This window comes from Cydia fagiglandana, chromosome 14, assembly GCF_963556715.1.
Source record: "Cydia fagiglandana chromosome 14, ilCydFagi1.1, whole genome shotgun sequence".
NCBI classification, from domain to species: Eukaryota; Metazoa; Arthropoda; class Insecta; order Lepidoptera; family Tortricidae; genus Cydia; species Cydia fagiglandana.
This window is the reverse complement of record NC_085945.1, coordinates 16381249-16400493: the sequence shown is the minus strand read 5'-3', so window position 1 is coordinate 16400493 and position 19245 is coordinate 16381249. Positions and strand designations below refer to the sequence as shown.

The 19245-nt window shown below is 38.9% G+C and overlaps 1 protein-coding gene across 1 annotated transcript in view; it reads left to right on the top strand.

The window, feature by feature from the left end:
• Positions 1-9847, top strand: part of LOC134670463 (uncharacterized) — a 74813-nt gene extending 64966 nt beyond the window's left edge. Inside the window, exons 6-18 of the mRNA XM_063528290.1 lie at positions 708-871; positions 3072-3183; positions 3753-3862; positions 4805-4902; positions 5155-5455; positions 5556-5636; positions 6394-6541; positions 7362-7538; positions 7599-7763; positions 7818-7988; positions 8622-8720; positions 9005-9084; positions 9674-9847. Of these exons, the coding sequence (XP_063384360.1) occupies positions 708-871; positions 3072-3183; positions 3753-3862; positions 4805-4902; positions 5155-5455; positions 5556-5636; positions 6394-6541; positions 7362-7538; positions 7599-7763; positions 7818-7988; positions 8622-8720; positions 9005-9084; positions 9674-9703 (1736 nt within the window). The 3' untranslated portion in view covers positions 9704-9847. The remainder of the gene's footprint in view (positions 1-707; positions 872-3071; positions 3184-3752; positions 3863-4804; positions 4903-5154; positions 5456-5555; positions 5637-6393; positions 6542-7361; positions 7539-7598; positions 7764-7817; positions 7989-8621; positions 8721-9004; positions 9085-9673) is intronic.
• Positions 9848-19245: the final 9398 nt, after the last annotated feature.

Below are 19245 nucleotides of genomic sequence, written 5' to 3'. Positions count from 1 at the left end.
TATTCGTAAAGTGTATGCCAATACCCGGGTCACAGAGAGCCTCGGCCGAGGAGGCGCGCGCGAGGCACGTCTACACTGGCCGTTTTGTGCGCGAGGAAATTGCCTAGCGCGTACGCTCTCTCTGTGTGGACTCGGCTTTTAGCCAAGGCGTGACAATCGTTCATAAAAAATGCCAATTGAATCTGAAATACCTAATGTAAGATTTATCTGTAAGTATTACTCGTAATTCGCCCATCTTTAGGATGTACTTTTTTGAAGTCACTAAACCCCACTTGTTACGCATAGCGACTAGAAGAAGAAGAAGAAGAAATATATTTATTTCAACGCCACTACATAGTACAGTATGAAAAAAAAAGAAGAGCATGCAAACATAAAAGACATTTGGACGCTAAAATAGGATCCCCACTCAGCCGGTCGGCAAACCGTGACGCTGGTTTTCTGTGGGGACCTGACTTAATCTAAAGTTGATGGCGACACGTACGCCAACGACACACAAATAAATTTAGATTGATATAAAAATACAAAACATTATTATTTATATGACAAGGAAAACATAGAAAATTAATACACAAAGTAAAAACCAGAAAAAAAAGAACAATCACATGACATAGACTACAGTCTTTTTTAAATAAAAATAAAATTTTGAGAGGGTATTAATTATTGGTGTTTGGTGTGACTATACAGATAACTTTGTTCTTTGCTTCTAGGCAGCAGAGAGTTCCAGCACCAATACACGTTAATGCGCCATCTGCCAACGCACACAGACGAGAGGAACTTCCATTGCGACACCTGTGGAAAAAGCTTCCGGCAGCTCTCCACTTTGAGCCAGCACCGTGCCATCCACTCTGCAGAACGCCCTTACGGTTGCGAGGTAACATTCCACTTCTGCTTGAAGATGTACCATCATCATCACTGGCCTGTAACATCAATAAGGTGATAGTTTAAACAGCGTCCATAAGAGTGCAGCACTTCCGCAAATGACTATTAAGCCCAATGCGAGAGCGGCAGCTGCGACCGCATAGCTGGCAGGAGAATGCCGTGCCCGGCGACGAAGGTGGGAGAGCGGCGCGCTGGTGTCTCAGTTCTCGCCTAGTGTGAAGAAGGCTAGACCACGCTTCATCGTGTGCAACTGTTTTTCTTCAGTGCGATCTTCAGCCTCCCTTACCCAGTTGGTGGGAACGATCTGGAAGGATAACATGTCTCCATACCTACAGGACAACATATACCGTTGCTGCTTGAAGATCTACAGGTTAGGTCAGGTCAACTACAAACAGAACAACTTCCACTGCGAACGCACACACAACACACGTGAAACTTCCAGCAGAATAGCTTGAACCAGCACCAGCACCACGTCACACATTCCGCCAAGCTTCTTTACGCCTGCGAGGTACAGTCGCTATCAGATACATCGGAGCGGTCGAGGTGCTTAAAAATATCTGAACACGCACTCTAGCACCTTGATAATAGAGGCGTATTCAGATATTTATGAGCACATTGGCCGTTCCCATATATTTGATGGCGACTGTATCTTGCGAAACACCGTGAGTTATTTTCAAGTTTATTTTCGGCGATTAAGGCCCATTTTAGATGAAATAGTTTCAGACAAATTGACACCTTCAGTAACACAGCATCAGACCCTCGACTTAGAGGCTGCGTGGAACCTGTCTTGACTCATCAAGTCATCAACCAACACACGACTAGTCAACCCTACCGCAAACAACATTAAATGAAGACAAATTAGAAATTACCAAAGTCCCCCCACCGTTTCAACAGAAACGAAGAAGAAAACTCTAGCTACATGTTCATTATTGTGCTTAGAACACCGTGTCATTGTTAAATTGATGGACTTGGGGATCAATTCGGCTTCACCACATCCACTTTTATTTATGAGACAGTGGGCACCAATTTGTACAATCGACCACCATCGACTTCGCTCATTATCAGTGAAAGTGACGTTCAAAACTACCCCTTTGCGGCCAATTTGCACCAAAGGGGTTGTAATTTTATTGTTCCCCTGGTCCCAAGGGAGTAACCACGGTCCACGTCAATTACATGTTTCTTTTATGATAATAGATTTTGGGGTGTATTTATTGCATTCTTTCATTTCCATGCCAGGGACGGATGTTTCCGCATCAAAAGTTTGTCAGCAACGGGTTAAACGGATGTCAACTGCAAAGCAAAGTTCAAACGTGATCGTTCGTTTTGAGTTAAATAGAATATACTTATGTTTGTTCTATAAACCATAAAGCCTAATTTAGACGGCGCGCGAACTCGCAAGCGATTTTAGTTACATTGCGGACTGTTGGTTCCGTCCAATTCAACCAACCGATCAAAGCCCGCAATGAAACTCGCATGCGAGTTCTCGCATCGTCTAAATCAGCCCTAAATTTCAGAGCACAGTTAAACTAATAATTTTAGGCACACATAACGAAGGTATTGACTGTGGTTTAGAAAAGTATGTTATGTATAAAAAAGGGTTAGAATATCTTTAAAATTTCTATGAGATGATATAAGCATAAATTGTTTGATGATATTTACTGACAAGATGATAATAACAAAACTACGCCTGTCGCTTAACATGAGTAAAGATAAAGCGGTAACAAGATTTGTGCCGTAATACGATTGATAAACATAAGTTCAGGTCAGGAATTTCAATATTGCCTGGACTTCAGAACAAGTTTTCTAAATGTAGCGTCTTTTCAACTAGAAGTTCTGAGCCTTGAACCCTAAGAATCTTGGACTAAGTTACTATAACTATGTATACGTCATTTTTACACTTCAATCTATGTCTTAATAGGTAGTGCTCAGTCAAAACACTTGTGTACAGTCACCTGCATGAATATATTACTCTTCGAAGGCCGCAAAAATATGTGACACGCTCTTATGGCTCTACAAATAGGTAAGTTCGTGTCAGATATTTTTCCTGCCTTCGTTGTGTAACATATTATTGCAGGTGACTGGTACTTACCTTCGTCCAGTTGCTTTTAAAGTTTCTCCTGTCCTTTAAATCCTTTTATGTCATTAGATAGTCCATATTAACAAGTTATCCTTTAGAAGTTCCATTTGTCCAGGTGTGTAACAAAACGTTCAACCGCGTGTCCACCCTGATCTCCCACCGGAAGACCCACTCGGACGTCAAACCCTACAAGTGCCACCTCTGCCCTAAAGGATTCCACCAGAAAGGTTAACGCTCCTCAATCCTCATCCTTATTATCTCCTGCAGGAGTTAGGTACTTTGGTTGCGCTTATCGTGCAGGAAACAGCATACTTTCTGATACTTGTATCAGGCGTGGCTCACTCCGCGATTTCGTCGCTTTGCTACAGGTAGCTAAAAGTACATCCTTTCCACCCCAATTTTGGGGAAAGCCATAAGCCGCGCGTGGCGCTGTCGCTACCTAATAGCGGCCATATATGTGCTGATCGTAACAGACGCGTTTTGTTAGAGAGTGAGTCTTCTGTACCTAGTACTATTATTTATTCTGTGCTTGTATCTTAGTTAGATACAAGTATAGCATTCATCATGTCATGTCTTTCGCGATAACCGTGATAATAACACACCTGCAGGTGTCCAGCTTCTAAAAATTCTCAAATATTACCTGAATATGTATCTATTGTTCGAAATAGTAGGAACTTATATAAAATTTTGTTCATCTAATTGGCCCCATTATACCTTTTTCCCTAATCCAGATCATTTCCTTATTTCCCTTTGTTTTATTCTATTTTGGATTCTAGAATGTTTGTTGTTTTTCCAGGCAATCTACGAAACCACTTGTTCACTCATACCAACGAGCGCCCTTACCGTTGCAACATTTGTTTCAAGGGATTCAACCAGCAGTCTAACCTTGTGTGCCATAAAAATAAGGTGAAATAATTGTATTTTCACCACACCAGCTCGGAAAGGCTTACTTTGCACTTCAAAAACTGATAGCAAGGTTGCATTTTATTCACACGTGAGGCAAAGTAATCAAAGCCAAATTTTGAGTTGTTTTCTTATGTTTGCTGGTAGAATTGACTTTTAAATGATGATTTTGGATGATATAATATATTTAATAACATTCATTTGGATTTGATTTGGTTTGATTTTGTTTGTTATTTTACATTTAATATGTGCTTCGGGTTGGTGTGGTGAAAAACATTTGTGTATCACTCGGGGGCAAATTTTGTTTAACCCTCGTGCTTTGAAGCCCTCGCAACGCTCAAGATTCCATTTTTCGAACCACTCGCTACGCTCGTGGTTCAATTTTGGAATCTTTCGTTTGCTCGGGTATCAATATTAGCACGAGCGGTTAAACAACAACTTTGCCCCCTTGTAAAACAAATAACTATTGTATTTTATACTGTGTAAGACTGTTAACCTTTCATCGGAACATGGCTGTGGGTTAGTGAACTGTAATGTAAATTACTATAATTCAGTAAAACGTAGGTACCTAATTCAGGGATCTACATTTCGGTATATTTAGTTAACTACGTCGCTATTACGTTTCGGTAGCACGTGATTAAACGGAAATTCTGCATCCAAATAAACACGTTACAAATTGCACGGCATTCATGCTACCTACCGATATGTTATCAATGTAAAGGGGCCCACTGATTAACAGTCCGCCGGACGGTATCGGCCTGTCAGTTAGAACAAAATTTTGACAGTTCCGAACAACTGCCATGCCGATACCGTTCGGCAGACTGTTAATCAGTGGGCCCCTTTATCATCACTATCCTAGGATTCCTAGGCTTACTGACACGTTCCGTTGCACTGCTGGACACATACTTTTTCTACTATAAAATTTTACAAATTTCGTTCATTCAGGCTCATTCCGAAGACGCGAATGGTGCTGTCCTCCGCAGCCGCACCAACACACCTCGCGCCGCCAGCACTGTCTCTGAAAGTCAGCCTGATTCCACCAGGTATGCCATATTCATAAATACATTATTTTATATCTTATAGTATAAAGTACTCCACTGCTCATACTTGACCCTAAAATGACTGATAGAACGACACACTATATTAACCCGTTGAACCATTTGACATTCTTTTCAAGACATTCGTAATATTCGTATTCGAACAGTAATTATTATAGTAGGGATGCGTTTTTGTTTTAAGCATGATGGCAAGTATGTTGCCGCTACGGACTAAAGGGTTAACCTGTCTATTTCCAGAACCTCGGTCGACCAATGCGAAGTATCCTCCTCCGTCGGCCCCTACATGGGCACCTCCATAGAAGTCCTATCCTCCTCTTCGTGGACCCCAAAATCCTCCCCCTCTCTAGAGTCCAGCGACTGGAGCAACGACCTACCCTGGAGTACCATGTGCAATGGAGTCATAGTGGACCCCATAAAGACGTACCACATGGGGGTGGCTCTGGCCACCAGGCAGACGCCATTTGCTTTGTTGAAGCCGGATAACAGTACGCCTGTTTTGGTGAAAGTGATTGATACTAAGATCCCTGGAGGGAAGCAAGTACGTGTTTTACACTATATGATTGGAGAAGGACATGTTACTTTTATATTGGTCAAATGAAAGGATTTGTTTTAAGTGTCACTATCCTTATTCGTTTTAGATGCTGGTTCCCGCTACCGCAGATGATTTGAGGATCGGAGGAAAGATAGTAGTGAACAATTCGGAAAATAACCGGTCTCAGGTAAAATGCGCATCCTATAAAACTACCACGAATCGTCATATTAAAAAAAAAACTTGTCTTTTTCAAAAGGTCAAGGGCTAAGACATCTGGGCTTATTTGACTGATACAAGTATTGCGTAAGAGTTAATAGCCCTTCCAGGCTTCCACCATGACCACATTTCTCCTTTTCGTACGCTAAGTATAGGTACCTTGTTTTCGCTGTAAAACGAAATATCATTTGATGTTTGCCAGTCGCTTTTCGGTGAAGGAAAGCACCGTCAGGAAACCGGACTAATCCCGGCATAGTTTCCCCTCTGGGCTTGAAGGTCAGATGGCAGTCGCTTTCGTAAAAACTAGTGCTGACGTCAAATCAGAGCCATGAAAAATGCCGGGATAACGCGAGGAGGAAGAAGACATTGTTTTCGCTGTAGTTCCTCGACTGCAAAGGACCATATGCCTCAATTAGTTTTTCAAACTTTACTTTATACTTTACTGACAATAGGGCTTTAAATCCAGGGCTCGATTCTACTCGCTAAAATGAGCTACTTTTATTATGCCACCAACCCCGAATCCCGAATTTTTTTTTTACTTTTTCATACATTTTGGCTGATCAGTGTCGACGTTTACTATGGAAAAGCCTAAAAAGATTTCCCCGATTTTAGGGTTGGTCGCATAGTAAAAGTAGCTCAGTTTAGCGAGTAAAATCAAGCCCTGGAATTAAAGCCCCACGGTCAGACACATACTGTATTTAAGAATTTGTTGACTTGTTCTGTTTCAGGAGCAAGGCTCATCCGACATGAAGAGTGCAGTTCAAATCCGTGTGCCAGTAGTAGCCACCGTGGTTCCACAGATCAAAGCAGGAGGGCAGCTACATTTGGCTGTCCAAGAACCTCACCACGCATACCACACCGCACTCTCCGCTGATGGTAAGTGTTGTACCGTGTGCCAATGGTTGCCAAGTAGCCGGTGTGGTCTTACAGATCAAACTACAGCTACAATTAGTCGGCCAAGAACTACACCACGCATACCACACCGCACTCTCCGCTGATGGTAAGTGTTGTACCGTGTGCCAATGGTTGCCAAGTAGCCGGTGTGGTCTTACAGATCAAACTACAGCTACAATTAGTCGACCAAGAACTACACCACGCATACCACACCGCACTGTCCGCTGATGGTAAGTGTTGTACCGTGTGCCAATGGTTGCCAAGTAGCCGGTGTGGTTTTACAGATCAAACTACAGCAACAATTAGTCGATCTAGAACTACACTACGCATACCACACCGCACTCTCCGCTGATGGTAAGTGACGTACTTACCTACCGTGTGCCAATAGTTGCCAAGTAGCTGCTGTAGTCTTACAGATCAAACTACAGCAACAATTAGTCGATCTAGAACTACACCACGCATACCACACCGCACTCTCCGCTGATGGTAAGTGATGTACCGTGTGCCAATAGTTGCCAAGTAGCCACTGATGTCTTACAGATCAAACTATAACTACAAATAGTCGGTTAAGAACCTCACTATGCGTACCACATGCTGATGTACAGCCAGCAGCAGCGACTATATTGTCAAGAGAATAAGAGCGTGACAAGGTAATTTAGAACACCTGGCTCGCTTAGCAACTTCTGCTGCTGACTGTATCTATGCTGATGGTGAGTGATGCAGATTCGTGTGCCAGTGGTGATCACTGTGTAAAGTAGTACAGTCACCTGCAAAATAAAAAAAATATTTTTCTACTCTGCAGTAGGAGAAGTACCGGAGAAGCCGTGCACTATCAAGCAGGAGCTTCCACCATCTCCACCACGTCTGCTGCCACGAATGGAGTCCCGCATGGAACCACGCTTGACAGCATGCATGCCGTCCCATATGCCAACTCTAGAGCGTCATATTGCTCGTAGCTTCGACGACGTCGTCAAACCTGGTAAGTCAAAACACTGTATAGTTTCTGACTCCATTCCCATTTATATCCTCGCATTAAGAGTACCCAAGAAGCTGTGCATCAAGCAGGAGTTTCCACCATCTCCACCACGTCTGCTGCCACGAATGGAGTCCCGCATGGAACCACGCTTGACAGCATGCATGCCGTCGCATATGCCAACTCTAGAGCGTCATATTGCTCGTAGCTTCGACGACGTCGTCAAACCTGGTAAGTCAAAACACTGTATAGTTTCTGACTCCATTCCCATTTATATCCTCGCAGTAAGAGTACCCAAGAAGCTGTGCATCAAGCAGGAGCTTCCACTATCTCCACCACGTCTGCTGCCACGAATGGAGTCCCGCATGGAACCACGCTTGACAGCTTGCATGCCGTCGCATATTCCAACTCTAGAGCGTCATATTGCTCGTAGTTTCGACGATGTTGTCAAACCTGGTAAGTCAAACCACTGTATACTAGTTTCTTACTCCATTCGTATTTATATCCTCGCAGTAGGAGTACCCAAGAAGCTGTGCATCAAGCAGGAGTTTCTACCATCTCCACCACGTCTACTGCCAAGAATGGAGTCCCGCATGGAACCACGCTTGACAGCATGCATGCCGTCGCATACTTATGCCAATTCTAGAGCGTCATATTACGCGTAGCTATGACATCGTCGTCAAACCTGGTAAGTCAAACCACTGTATAGCTTCTTTCTTCATTCCCATGTATATGCTCGCAATAGGAGTTTCCGAGAGGCTGTGCATCAAGCAGGAGATGCCACCGTCTCTACCTCGTCTGTGACCTCGCATGGAACCACGCATGACATCATGCATACGTCATATTTCTCGTAACTTCGACGACGTCGGCAAACCTGGCAAAATCAAAATACATAACATGTAGTCATTACTAACAATTTTATTTACACAAATAAAAATATATAATTGTATAATTTGTTAAGGTTTTGTGTAAACCGTGCGAAGCCGGGGCGAGTCGCTAATATTTTCACATAATAATAGAGGTCACTTAAAAATAGCAATCATGGTAGTGGCTATTAGCACAGTGTAATAATTTTGATAACTCTCACAGGGACCAGCATTTCTTCTTGCTCGCTACCGCCGCCAGCGCCATCGCCACCACTAGATCTGATCACTGATCTCTTCGAGCCCATGGAATGTATCCCACTAGGTAAGGAATCACATGAACTACTTAGGGTCTGATGATGGAAAAGACTGACGGAGTCCAAACTCGGATAGGCAAGGATACCACCGATACAGCGCCAAGATCAGATGGATGGGGTAGTTTGCGTTTAAAATAACATGGAAAGAAGAACTTCCACATGCTTAGGGTCTGATGAAGTCAGAAATAGTCGTTCGTTTGGTACACACGATCAGATCAATCATATATATGATACATCGTATTTATGTAGTCGTTCTAAGCTCAATATTAATTATTAATTTTGTATGACGCAGGTCCTCAGATAACGGCAGTGGACAACATAGACCAGCCGCCACACTCAGATGACTCCGACATATTTATAGGAGAGTTCGAAGTAAGAAACCGCCTTTGTGTATAACCTATACATGAATGTTTAGTATTCGCTATGTGCACGACTGGTGCTGCCCTCATTTTGTCGGAATTTCTACGTTAAATCTTATGGAGTAAAATTAGTTCAAGCGGCTGCCGCTAGTACTAATGTTGGACATTCCATAAGATTACCTGTGTTTGTGATGATCAGCGCCACCGACTTCGCACGTTCCCAATACATATTGAGAAATGAGATACGGTATTGATTGTTACCGAGTGGAGCCAAATAGAAACACAAAAACGGGTGCAGAGTTTTATGATGAGTTTACAATGTGAAAAATTTGATATATCTTCGAGTGCTTACTTTGAGTCCCGTGCAAGCGAAAGATTTTATAATAATCTAATTTAGATTCTTGAGCGTAGTAAGGGACTCTAAACCGCACTCAAAGCAAAATGCGAGTTTGCTCACTGTTTTTAAGCAGCAAAGTAGTAGTAAGTAGTAGTAAGTAGTTCGAATTGCTGAGGTGAAAATGTATTTTGATCCTTTTTAAATCTGTAATTTTTATAAACAACAAGATGAATCATGAATATAAATAAAGGATTTTCTTTTTCAGGAAAGCATCCCCCTGTCCGATTCCGACTGAAAATACTTATTTTATTTATTTTGTTTGTTTTACAGTGGAAAATGAAGTTTTGATTTAGGTGTAGTGTTAAGCGAAACCAAGTTTAGTTGTTTGTTCTAGCTTTAGGCGTTTTGTTTTAAATATATTCGAAAATGTTATAAATATGCAACTTGTTTAATTTAAAATACCTAGCCTTAGGTACTGCTGTGCCGAAAAAGGGTTTTGAAAAATTAATAGTTATTACATATTTTCACATGGAAAAGTGTCAGAAATGTCACAACATATCTTATGAGATACCTACGTCTCAAAATGTAAGCTTACTTTAATTAATTCTTGTAAAGTTTCCTATAATTATCCGAGATATATAGTTGTAATAACTTCTAAATGAACTAGGTAACTTGCATATTTATATAGTTATAACCACTGAAAATCCGATTTTTTCATTTTTCAAAGAAATCTTGATAAATTCATATCTAATTAGTATATAAATTTAACGTTGCAATTTTTAACGTAACAGATAACAGTTAATAAACTATCAACCCCCCAAATTCCAATCCAAAAACCCTCGAAGGGCCAATTTCCTGTTGTCCGCGTAATAATCCTCTATTATGACGCAGCGATGACGTCTCTTTTGTGACGCCCCGGCGTCATTGTATCGCTCTGACATCGCTATTGTATCGCGGCACGTGAACGGAAATTGTGACGAGGGCGCGTTTAGTGACGATTGGTGGGGATAGATGGCGCTAGTAGTAGCGTTTAGGAGTCTAAAGAGCATGTAAGATGTATTATCTGTTGGTTAAATAAAGAAAATAAAGTAATAATAAGAATACATTGAATTTTTTAACGGTAATAATCTGAGAATTATACAACGATTTAAAATAATTCGATTACTTTTTCAAAAGAAAAGTACCACTTTTTGAAAAACGACAGTGGGTATTCTTGTAGGAAGGAATATTTTAACTTCATCTCCGATTTTGCGCTTAAAAAGCGTTTAATAATGCCAACTTTTAACTAGTACCTAAGTACTTATTTTAAGGATAGTTTTATATTACAAAAGAAACTGCGACAAACATTATTAATGCAAATTGTAATTTTCTGTAAGTACACATTAAAAAACGTTAGTGCCCTATTTTCTGAAGAAAAAGATACCGATAAAGGATTTAGACACTTTTTCTACTTTGGAAAAAGCACCATGCTACGGTGAAAGAGTAGGTACTTTAATAAACAAAACACCTATATCTAAATAAAATATAAACGGCATAGCTCTTAAGTGAATAAGTACCAACAAATTACTTGCATAGGTAAAACGCATTTAAATGACACAATTTGAAGTTCAAAACCATAACTACGTGTTATGACTAGGGTTTCTGGTTTCTCGACCTTTTTAATTTCCCGAGGCACGGGACTTCTCGACCAAGATTTCTCGAGTTTCTCGAGTACCTCGAGAAATTTTGAAAGCTTCAAAAAACACCATGTTATTTAAATTTTCTTGCTTTTTTACAAATCAGACTCGTAGGAATCGTAGGTGAGGTCAATAATCAAACATATGGGACATTTTTAATCACCAAAATTGCACTTAATAATCAAAAATACAACAACAACAAAAAAGTATAGGTGCAGGTGTGCGCACCGGCGATGTGTTATGGTATAGTGTATTTCTTTAGGTATTCAACAAAATGTAAACATACTACAATATTATGGTATTTTATTAGGCAGCAATATTCAAGTCAAAAAATTTAACTCGATGTAACAAAGCTTACAGAAGTTTTACTAGGTACGTAATATTAATTACTCGTACTTACTCAACGTCACAATAAAGCTGCTAAAATTTTAATATTTTGCTAATAGGAATATATCGGGATGATTTGATTTATCAATAGTAATTTAGTTTTGTAATATTTGTTATTACACTTATTACATGGTCCTATAATTCGTTACAATTTTTTTTAAAGCGTTTTTCAATAAAAAGTCACTACATGAATGTCATGAATAGTTCAAAAGTTTCAAAACATGAAAATCGGTTAAAGCTAGAACGATAGGCGACGGATCAAGGAAGTTTTTTATTTGGTTGGTAATAAATGTTTTAAGTAGGTATGAACAATGTTTTTTTTACCTGAAAACGTAAAAAAAAAACATTGTTCATATTTATTTAACTACCTAAAGAAATACATTATAGACACATCACGTGTACGTTATACGCGTGTTTTCTTTTTACTTATCACAAGAGATTTATTTCTCGAGTTCTCGAGGCATTGAATATTTTTTTCCCGTCTCGACTTGGGACAAATTTCTCGAGATTTCTCGCCTCGGGAATTCTCGAGCAGAAACCCTAGTTATGACAGAAAAATCAACTAAAATCAATAATTTACGTCCAGTCTATTCCGTCTGCCGTATTCGAACTTCAAGATATTCACGAGAGACGACACGTAATAGATCCATTCTAGATACGTTATAGTTTAGATTATCCTGTGGAAATCGTTCAAGAGTATCTCCAGAACCGCGTAAATGTCAAATTTGACAGGTTAGATCTTAAACATATCGTTATTGTATCTTGGTGATGTCTAAAAGATATCTAATAGATGTCTATTTCAAAATCCGAATCGGGCCCCATATGTAGGTATACAATTAAAATCTAAAGTCGTTACCATGATTATTGAGATAAAGCGCATTATATTTTAGTCTGTAATTGCTCGCACTCAATTACTCCGCTTTAAAATGTTCAAGCAATCTAAAATTTAGCATGTGAATACATCGTTCCAACCGCGATTTGCCATCCCTTTCACCACAATAGCTATTTAGAGCCATCCAATTTGGTAATGACGTCCAGCCATCAACCACAAAGGAAACCTTGTAAAAAAACAGCATTTACGAAAATGACAATATAACTCGAATTATTTGGCCTATAGTTTTTTATCAAAGCGCCGCACGCGTAGGGCACGCGACCAAAAATATTAAAACTGGTGTTAGATCTGACACGCGGCCTTTCCCACCAATAAATAGAGAAATCTTCTGGCAACCCTATTTTATTAAGCCCCTAAACCCCACGCAAAAACTTGCCTTAACACCCCTGCTTAAAGTTGAATCTCTACTGCGCTAATCTAACTAGATTACCGCTCCGCTCAAGCAGAATTAAAGCCTATAGTTAGTGGTCTAAGGTTGAATTTTCTTTGTTAGTTCGAGATAGTAAAATTAGGGTTGTCCTCAATAGTCTTATACCGCCCCCGACAGTTATCGAATAATGCCCCGCCGCGTGGCGACGACATTTTTTATCGAGTTTTTATTTCGTGCGAACGCAAGTGGCGTCTGGTGCCGACTGTGGGATTCGACGAATGCCATTTTTTGAACATGACAGCCCTTTTTTAATCGAATAGGGTAAACGTAATTGACATTTTTGAGTTTCTCAAATCAAACATACCTATATACTTGTATGGTAGGTATTGGTTATGCGCAGCGGCCCGAATGGCGGCGCCTCATTAATTATAGAGTTAACATTTTTGAGACGGAACGCCGCAGTGAGCTCGACAAAAAACGTGATGAGCTTAAGGCTCGGCCGCCAACCTCAATTTCCTACAACTATGTAGGTGGTGTGCTGACGTGCCCAAAATGTACTCGAGTATTTAGCAAGAAGATAGGGTACGTGAGCCACCTAAGAGCGCATCAGAGAGTGGATCAGCTACACTCTAATAACACGAACTAAAAATTGCCTAGACCAGAGCACACAGTCGCTGGGGCCGAAATCGGTCAGGAGAGCATCATCATCATCATCATTGGTTATTCCACATGATATTGGTTCTTGAAGTCCCAAACCATTGTCATGTATTTTTAAAACTATTCATTAAGGATTAACAGATAACGTGTGCCTATTAATAAATAAAGCTGACTAAAACATAGTTATTTTAAAATATGGGCCCGATTCGGATTTTGAAATAGACATCTATTAGATGTCTTTTAGAAATCACCAAGATACGATGACGATATGTTTAAGATCTAACCTGTCAAATTTGACATTTCCGCAAATTTGACATTTGCGCATCTGGAGATACCTTTGAATGATTTCCACAGGATATGACTTAGAGATCCAATTCACATCTAATAGATATCTTACTCTATCTAACGTAAAAGTGACATTGGTTGCCCGAATTGCGCTGCAAAAGAGAACTAGTTGATATCTAAACTATAAACTGCGCTAATCTAACTACTCTAACTAGATTAAGCTATCTAGAATGGATCTAGTACGTGTCGTCTCTTGTGAATACCTTGAAGTTCGAATACGGCAATATCAGTCGTGTTCAGATATTTGTTAGCTACTTGGCCAGTCTGAAGAGACGAGAGAGATACATTTTATGGTGACTGTACTACCTACAATACCTCGACATTAATACTTTTAGCTTATCAAAATCTAAACAACCAAGCTGGTTTATAATGAGAATTTTATAATAAAGACTTTTATAAAATAGAATGACTGTTTATTATTTTTTAATAGAGAAATTCTTAAGAAATCACCATACAGTAAACTTTACTACCGAGGTACAGTCAGCCAAGAAAGTGGTTTACCACTTTTCGACTCTATTATCTGATTGATAGAGTCGAAAAGTGGTAAACCACTTTCTTGGCTGACTGTACGTGCTTCTTTTACCTACTTAGGGCCACTTACACCATTAACTTACCCGGGGATAACCGGTTAAACCTGGAGTTACCATGGTTACCAGTACAATTTGACACTCGGTTAACGGTTTAACCGGTTAACCCCGGGTTAGTGGGATGGTGCCAGTGGCGCTAAATGTCTTTAACGAAATCCGACGAAAGTGCCACTACTAGGGTTGCTAACCGTACTATATTATATAATATTGTACTATATTTTGGCTCTCTGTACTATATACTTATGAAAAAATATATAGTACGCTAAAATACTATATTTCCGATTAAACGTATATTACACTCATGTTTAGTATTTTATCTAAAAGTACTATATTTTTTTGGAATGTACTATATGTTTGATGCCTAATTCTGGAAAATACTATATTCCACCAAAAAAAGTTGGCAACTCTAGCTACTACCGTCATTAAAATATTCATGTCACCCATTAAATTAACTAACAACAATATCAATATCATAAACACTAAAACAAACTAAGCTCCCCCAATCATATTTTGATTATGATATCATCATATCACTGTCACCCACTCTTTATACGTCCATTCTACCCATTCTTATAATACATACATTAACCCATTGGTCGCGTGGCGATATAATAAAAAAATTATGCGTATAAATGTATTGTTAGTTTGATATCGTTAGTATAACTGTTGGGAACTGGGCACTGGGGATACGAGGTTTTTTATTGTATTGTGTTGGACGTATGGTGGTTTATTGTAATTGTTAAAAACTATAATAAGCATGTGATAGTTTGTTATTGATATACATTTTATAGGACAGTAAATATTATAGGACATTTTTACACAAATTGACTAAGCCCCACGGTAAGCTCAAGAAGGCTTGTGTTGTGGGTACTCAGACAACGATATATATAATATATAAATACTTAAATACATAGAAAACAACCATGACTCAGGAACAAATATCTGTATCATAATACAAATACACCCTTACCAGGATTCGAACCCGGGACCATCGGCTTCATAGGCAGGGTCACTACCCACTAGGCCAGACCGGTCGTCAAAATATAATACCTTATGTACCTGTTTTTCCAAAAGCCGTTATGTTTTTGCCGATGCGTGGATCACTTAACTCAAATTATTGATTATTTTCTACTTAGATTCGATATTTAGGTTCCAATTTTTAGTAAAAAAATCTCTCTCATGTGCTTGTATATTGACTTATGACTTTTATATCTACTACTTAGTCCTAAGTCCCACAATACTTTTTTCAATTTTGAATACATAAAGGACATTGGGATGTATAGGATGGGAAGTTAGTGGAATATCTTTATGATTCTACGCAAAGTGCAGCTACGCCGTAGATGGTGCTACGAAATGTTAAAATACATATTACCGCCCTAGATTTACAAACATATCATTCCTGACCATTGTCTTAATTGCTCAACTTTCAGGGATTTTTTTTTCACACTTTTAACGTTGTGATCACTAAAAAGCCGACCACTGACTAACAGGCCGCCGGACGATATCGGCCTGTCAGTTAGAACAAAAATTTGACAGTTCCGAACAACTGACCGGCCGTTATCGTCCGGCGGACTGTCAGTCAGTGGTCGGCTCCTAGAGTCTGTGCGGAAAGAGAAGAGTCGTGGGATTTGAGGGCGCGCCAGTGCTATTTTATGGTTTTTGCTATGCTGACAACACTGGTCACGTGATTATAGTACGACACTAAAGGTCATGATACTTGAATCCCTTTTTTGTTCCGGTTTTTTACCACGGCTTACTAAACGGAGCCTGGTGGTGCTGTCGGCTCGTCAACTCAATCCTCTGATTTAGCGCAGGCACTAGTTTTCTTTTTAAAACACACTTGTTTTTATATTTCAGATACTAAAAAGTGACTGCGATTGACAAAACTGCTAAAACTAGTTAAGAATCTGCCCAATACAACTGTAATTTTAGTACCAAACAAGATATAGAGTCTCATTTATGTACTGCCTAATCTGTGCAGTCCAACAGTTATTAAAACCGGGTAGATCGGGTAGAAATTGGGCAATAGAACTGTAATTTTATCTGGGATATATGTATTTCACCCATTGTAAACTTGACTTGTAATGTATGTGTACATTATTAATAATAAATATGAATATGAATAAAAAATGTGCATAAGTAGGTAGGCCTTATTGGGATATGTCCGGTTCTCTCATCTCACGATATTTTACTTCGCCGAAAAGTCACTGCTAAATATGAAATAATAATTTCGTAACTAACAGAACCTACAAATAAAGAAATATTTTATTAGAAAAAGTTTTATTCAGAACCTAGTAAACGAACTTACAAATAAAGAAATATTTTACTTGAAAAAGTTTCATTCTTTGTAGGTAATCGAAGTCTGAATTAAAATATTCAATGTCACTTATGTTTGAGCTAGCTTCAAAACAACCAGGGACACTCATCTTCATCTAAACTGGCTGTGCTTGAATCCGGCACGTAGATTACGAATTCTTGCATATCACCTACTTAGCGGTCTTTTATTCGAGATACCGTAGGTACTTTTGCACAATCCTGAAAAAGAAATTACATATAAATATGCATAAAATGGCAAGTATCAAGACTATTTCTAAGTTATTTTAAAGATCATGAATGACCTGCATATTTATGAAAATTAATATATTTTGAATGAATATACTTACCGATTATGTACCGGAGACAAGTTACTTAGGGGACTTATTAAATAGGTAATTATTTAATATTAAATACAACATCAATACCCGCGAATAGCGGAAACACGTTCCGCGACTTTTTGTAAGTCGATAGTCGGCTTTTAGCCGTTTTCTTCCCGCTGACAAAACCGAACAATGTTAAATACCTATAATTCTCCTTGTGGTTTTATCGTGTTTTGAAAATATTTTATACATAAAACTTGCGGTTTTTGTTAATAAAAATATACATTGACAGAAATTTGTTTACTTTTTACAAGACAGGTGTCAAAGGTTTGATTGCCATATAAAATTTAAAATGTTAGTTCCCGTTTCTGCCACGACTCTTCTCTTTCCGCACAGACTCTACTAAGTAAGTTTTGATTCTGTCAATATGACACTTATAAGTCTCAAATGACCAATTTTGATTGTCGATCGCTAAGTTGCCGTTTATATTTCTTGGGTAATTTAATAGATCAGGGAAATTTTCGAGTGAGCAACATTTTAAACAATTCGGTCTTAACATTACCTACACAACTTTCGGCGCGATTCGGGAAATGAATTAGAGATTCACTAGATATCAAATAGTAAAGATATGTGACGTTCCACGTGGCTTGCGCTTACGCTATTATTAATTCCGCTCCAATATTCAGGCGGGGCAATGGTACCTTTTGCCGTGGAACGTCACATATCTTTACTATTTCATATCTAGTGTACCTCTAATTCATTTTTTTTTATTATGAATGGGCTTACTCATGGCCACAGACTAGCCGAGGCGTAGACGTGGCCTACGATGGAGCGAGCTCGCCCAGAAGGTGCCTGTTCACTCTTGATTTGAAGGTTGCCGGGTTATTTCCGGAATCGCGCCGTTTGTAAAGAGTACTTTAAACAAACACACACACAACCAATTTCACAGCGTGTTAATTCGCCATACTTGCCCTCATTACGCTTCTCTGTCACACTTCATTAGTCGTTGCGATTGAGATGTGCGCGGGATTACCGCCGCGTGCCGACGCGTGCCGGCGCGTGCGCAGGGGGGGAGGGGGGTTGTTAATTATGTTGGCTGGACTTGACGGAAGATAAATGGTCAGCGTTTGATTTTATTGTTGTAAACTAGTCGTGATAAATCGTGGCCAAAATCAAAACCATTAAGTATAGGTACACCTATAACTATATACATTAAAAAAATGCTTTATGAAATAGTTATTTACGATACAAGTGCGTAAAAGAGAAAATTCGAAACGAGTGGCGATAAATTAAAACACGACCGAAGGGAGTATTTTAAATCGACACGAGTTGCGAATTTTCTATTCGCACGTGTATCGTACAACGTTTTACAGTACATATGGCCCTTTAAACTTTTGACATCGCACGAAAAGTGCTATTTTACGCACTAGTGCGGAAAAATAGGACCATATGTACTGTAAAATATTTTCTCGAAACAAACATTACAATTTGAACTTGTGCATGTATTTTTTTCCTATAGCTCGTCCTATTTTGAAAAATATAGTCTATACACATCGCATAGGCCATGAAAAAATTTACGAAACCACATTCATCAAAATCTATTGAAACACAACAACAAAAATTGTACAATACTTATTACGGGTCTTCAAATTCTAATACTGTGTTCAGAAATGTTCAAAATTTTATTAATTTTTGATCCTTTTTCTTAAGCTCAATTTTAATGTTGGCAATAAAAATCAACTTCACAATATTAATATAATTTAATTTAATGTATCAATATGCTCTTATAATTAACTTAATTCAAATTGCATATTATTTAATTAAAATGTTCAATTAAATGTATAAATTCAATTGTCATTCAAATCACCATGTTTCAAATTTAACTGTGGCAATTTTGTATTCAAAGCTTTGACACTTTGACAGTTACAGAGCTTTCAAAAACTTACTTTGTCATCTCTCGAATCCCAACGACAATCCACTTTGCCACTTTTTGTATTTTTGTAATTTGGACGTAAACCAGCGTTTAACTACAGTCCACTTATTATTTCACCACCTTTACAACACCTGAGACCAGCGCAGATTTTACATACTGCTATAACCAGATTCAATACATTCAAAACTTCATATTTCAAATATAAACTGTACATCAGATTATACGATATGAGCATGACTAATAAATTATAATTTCGAGTACAAACCGGTAGAATATAACATATCCACTTGAGATAATTCAATCGTACCCAAATCAGTTTAGCAATAATGCACTGCGGCTCCATCAAAATTCGAC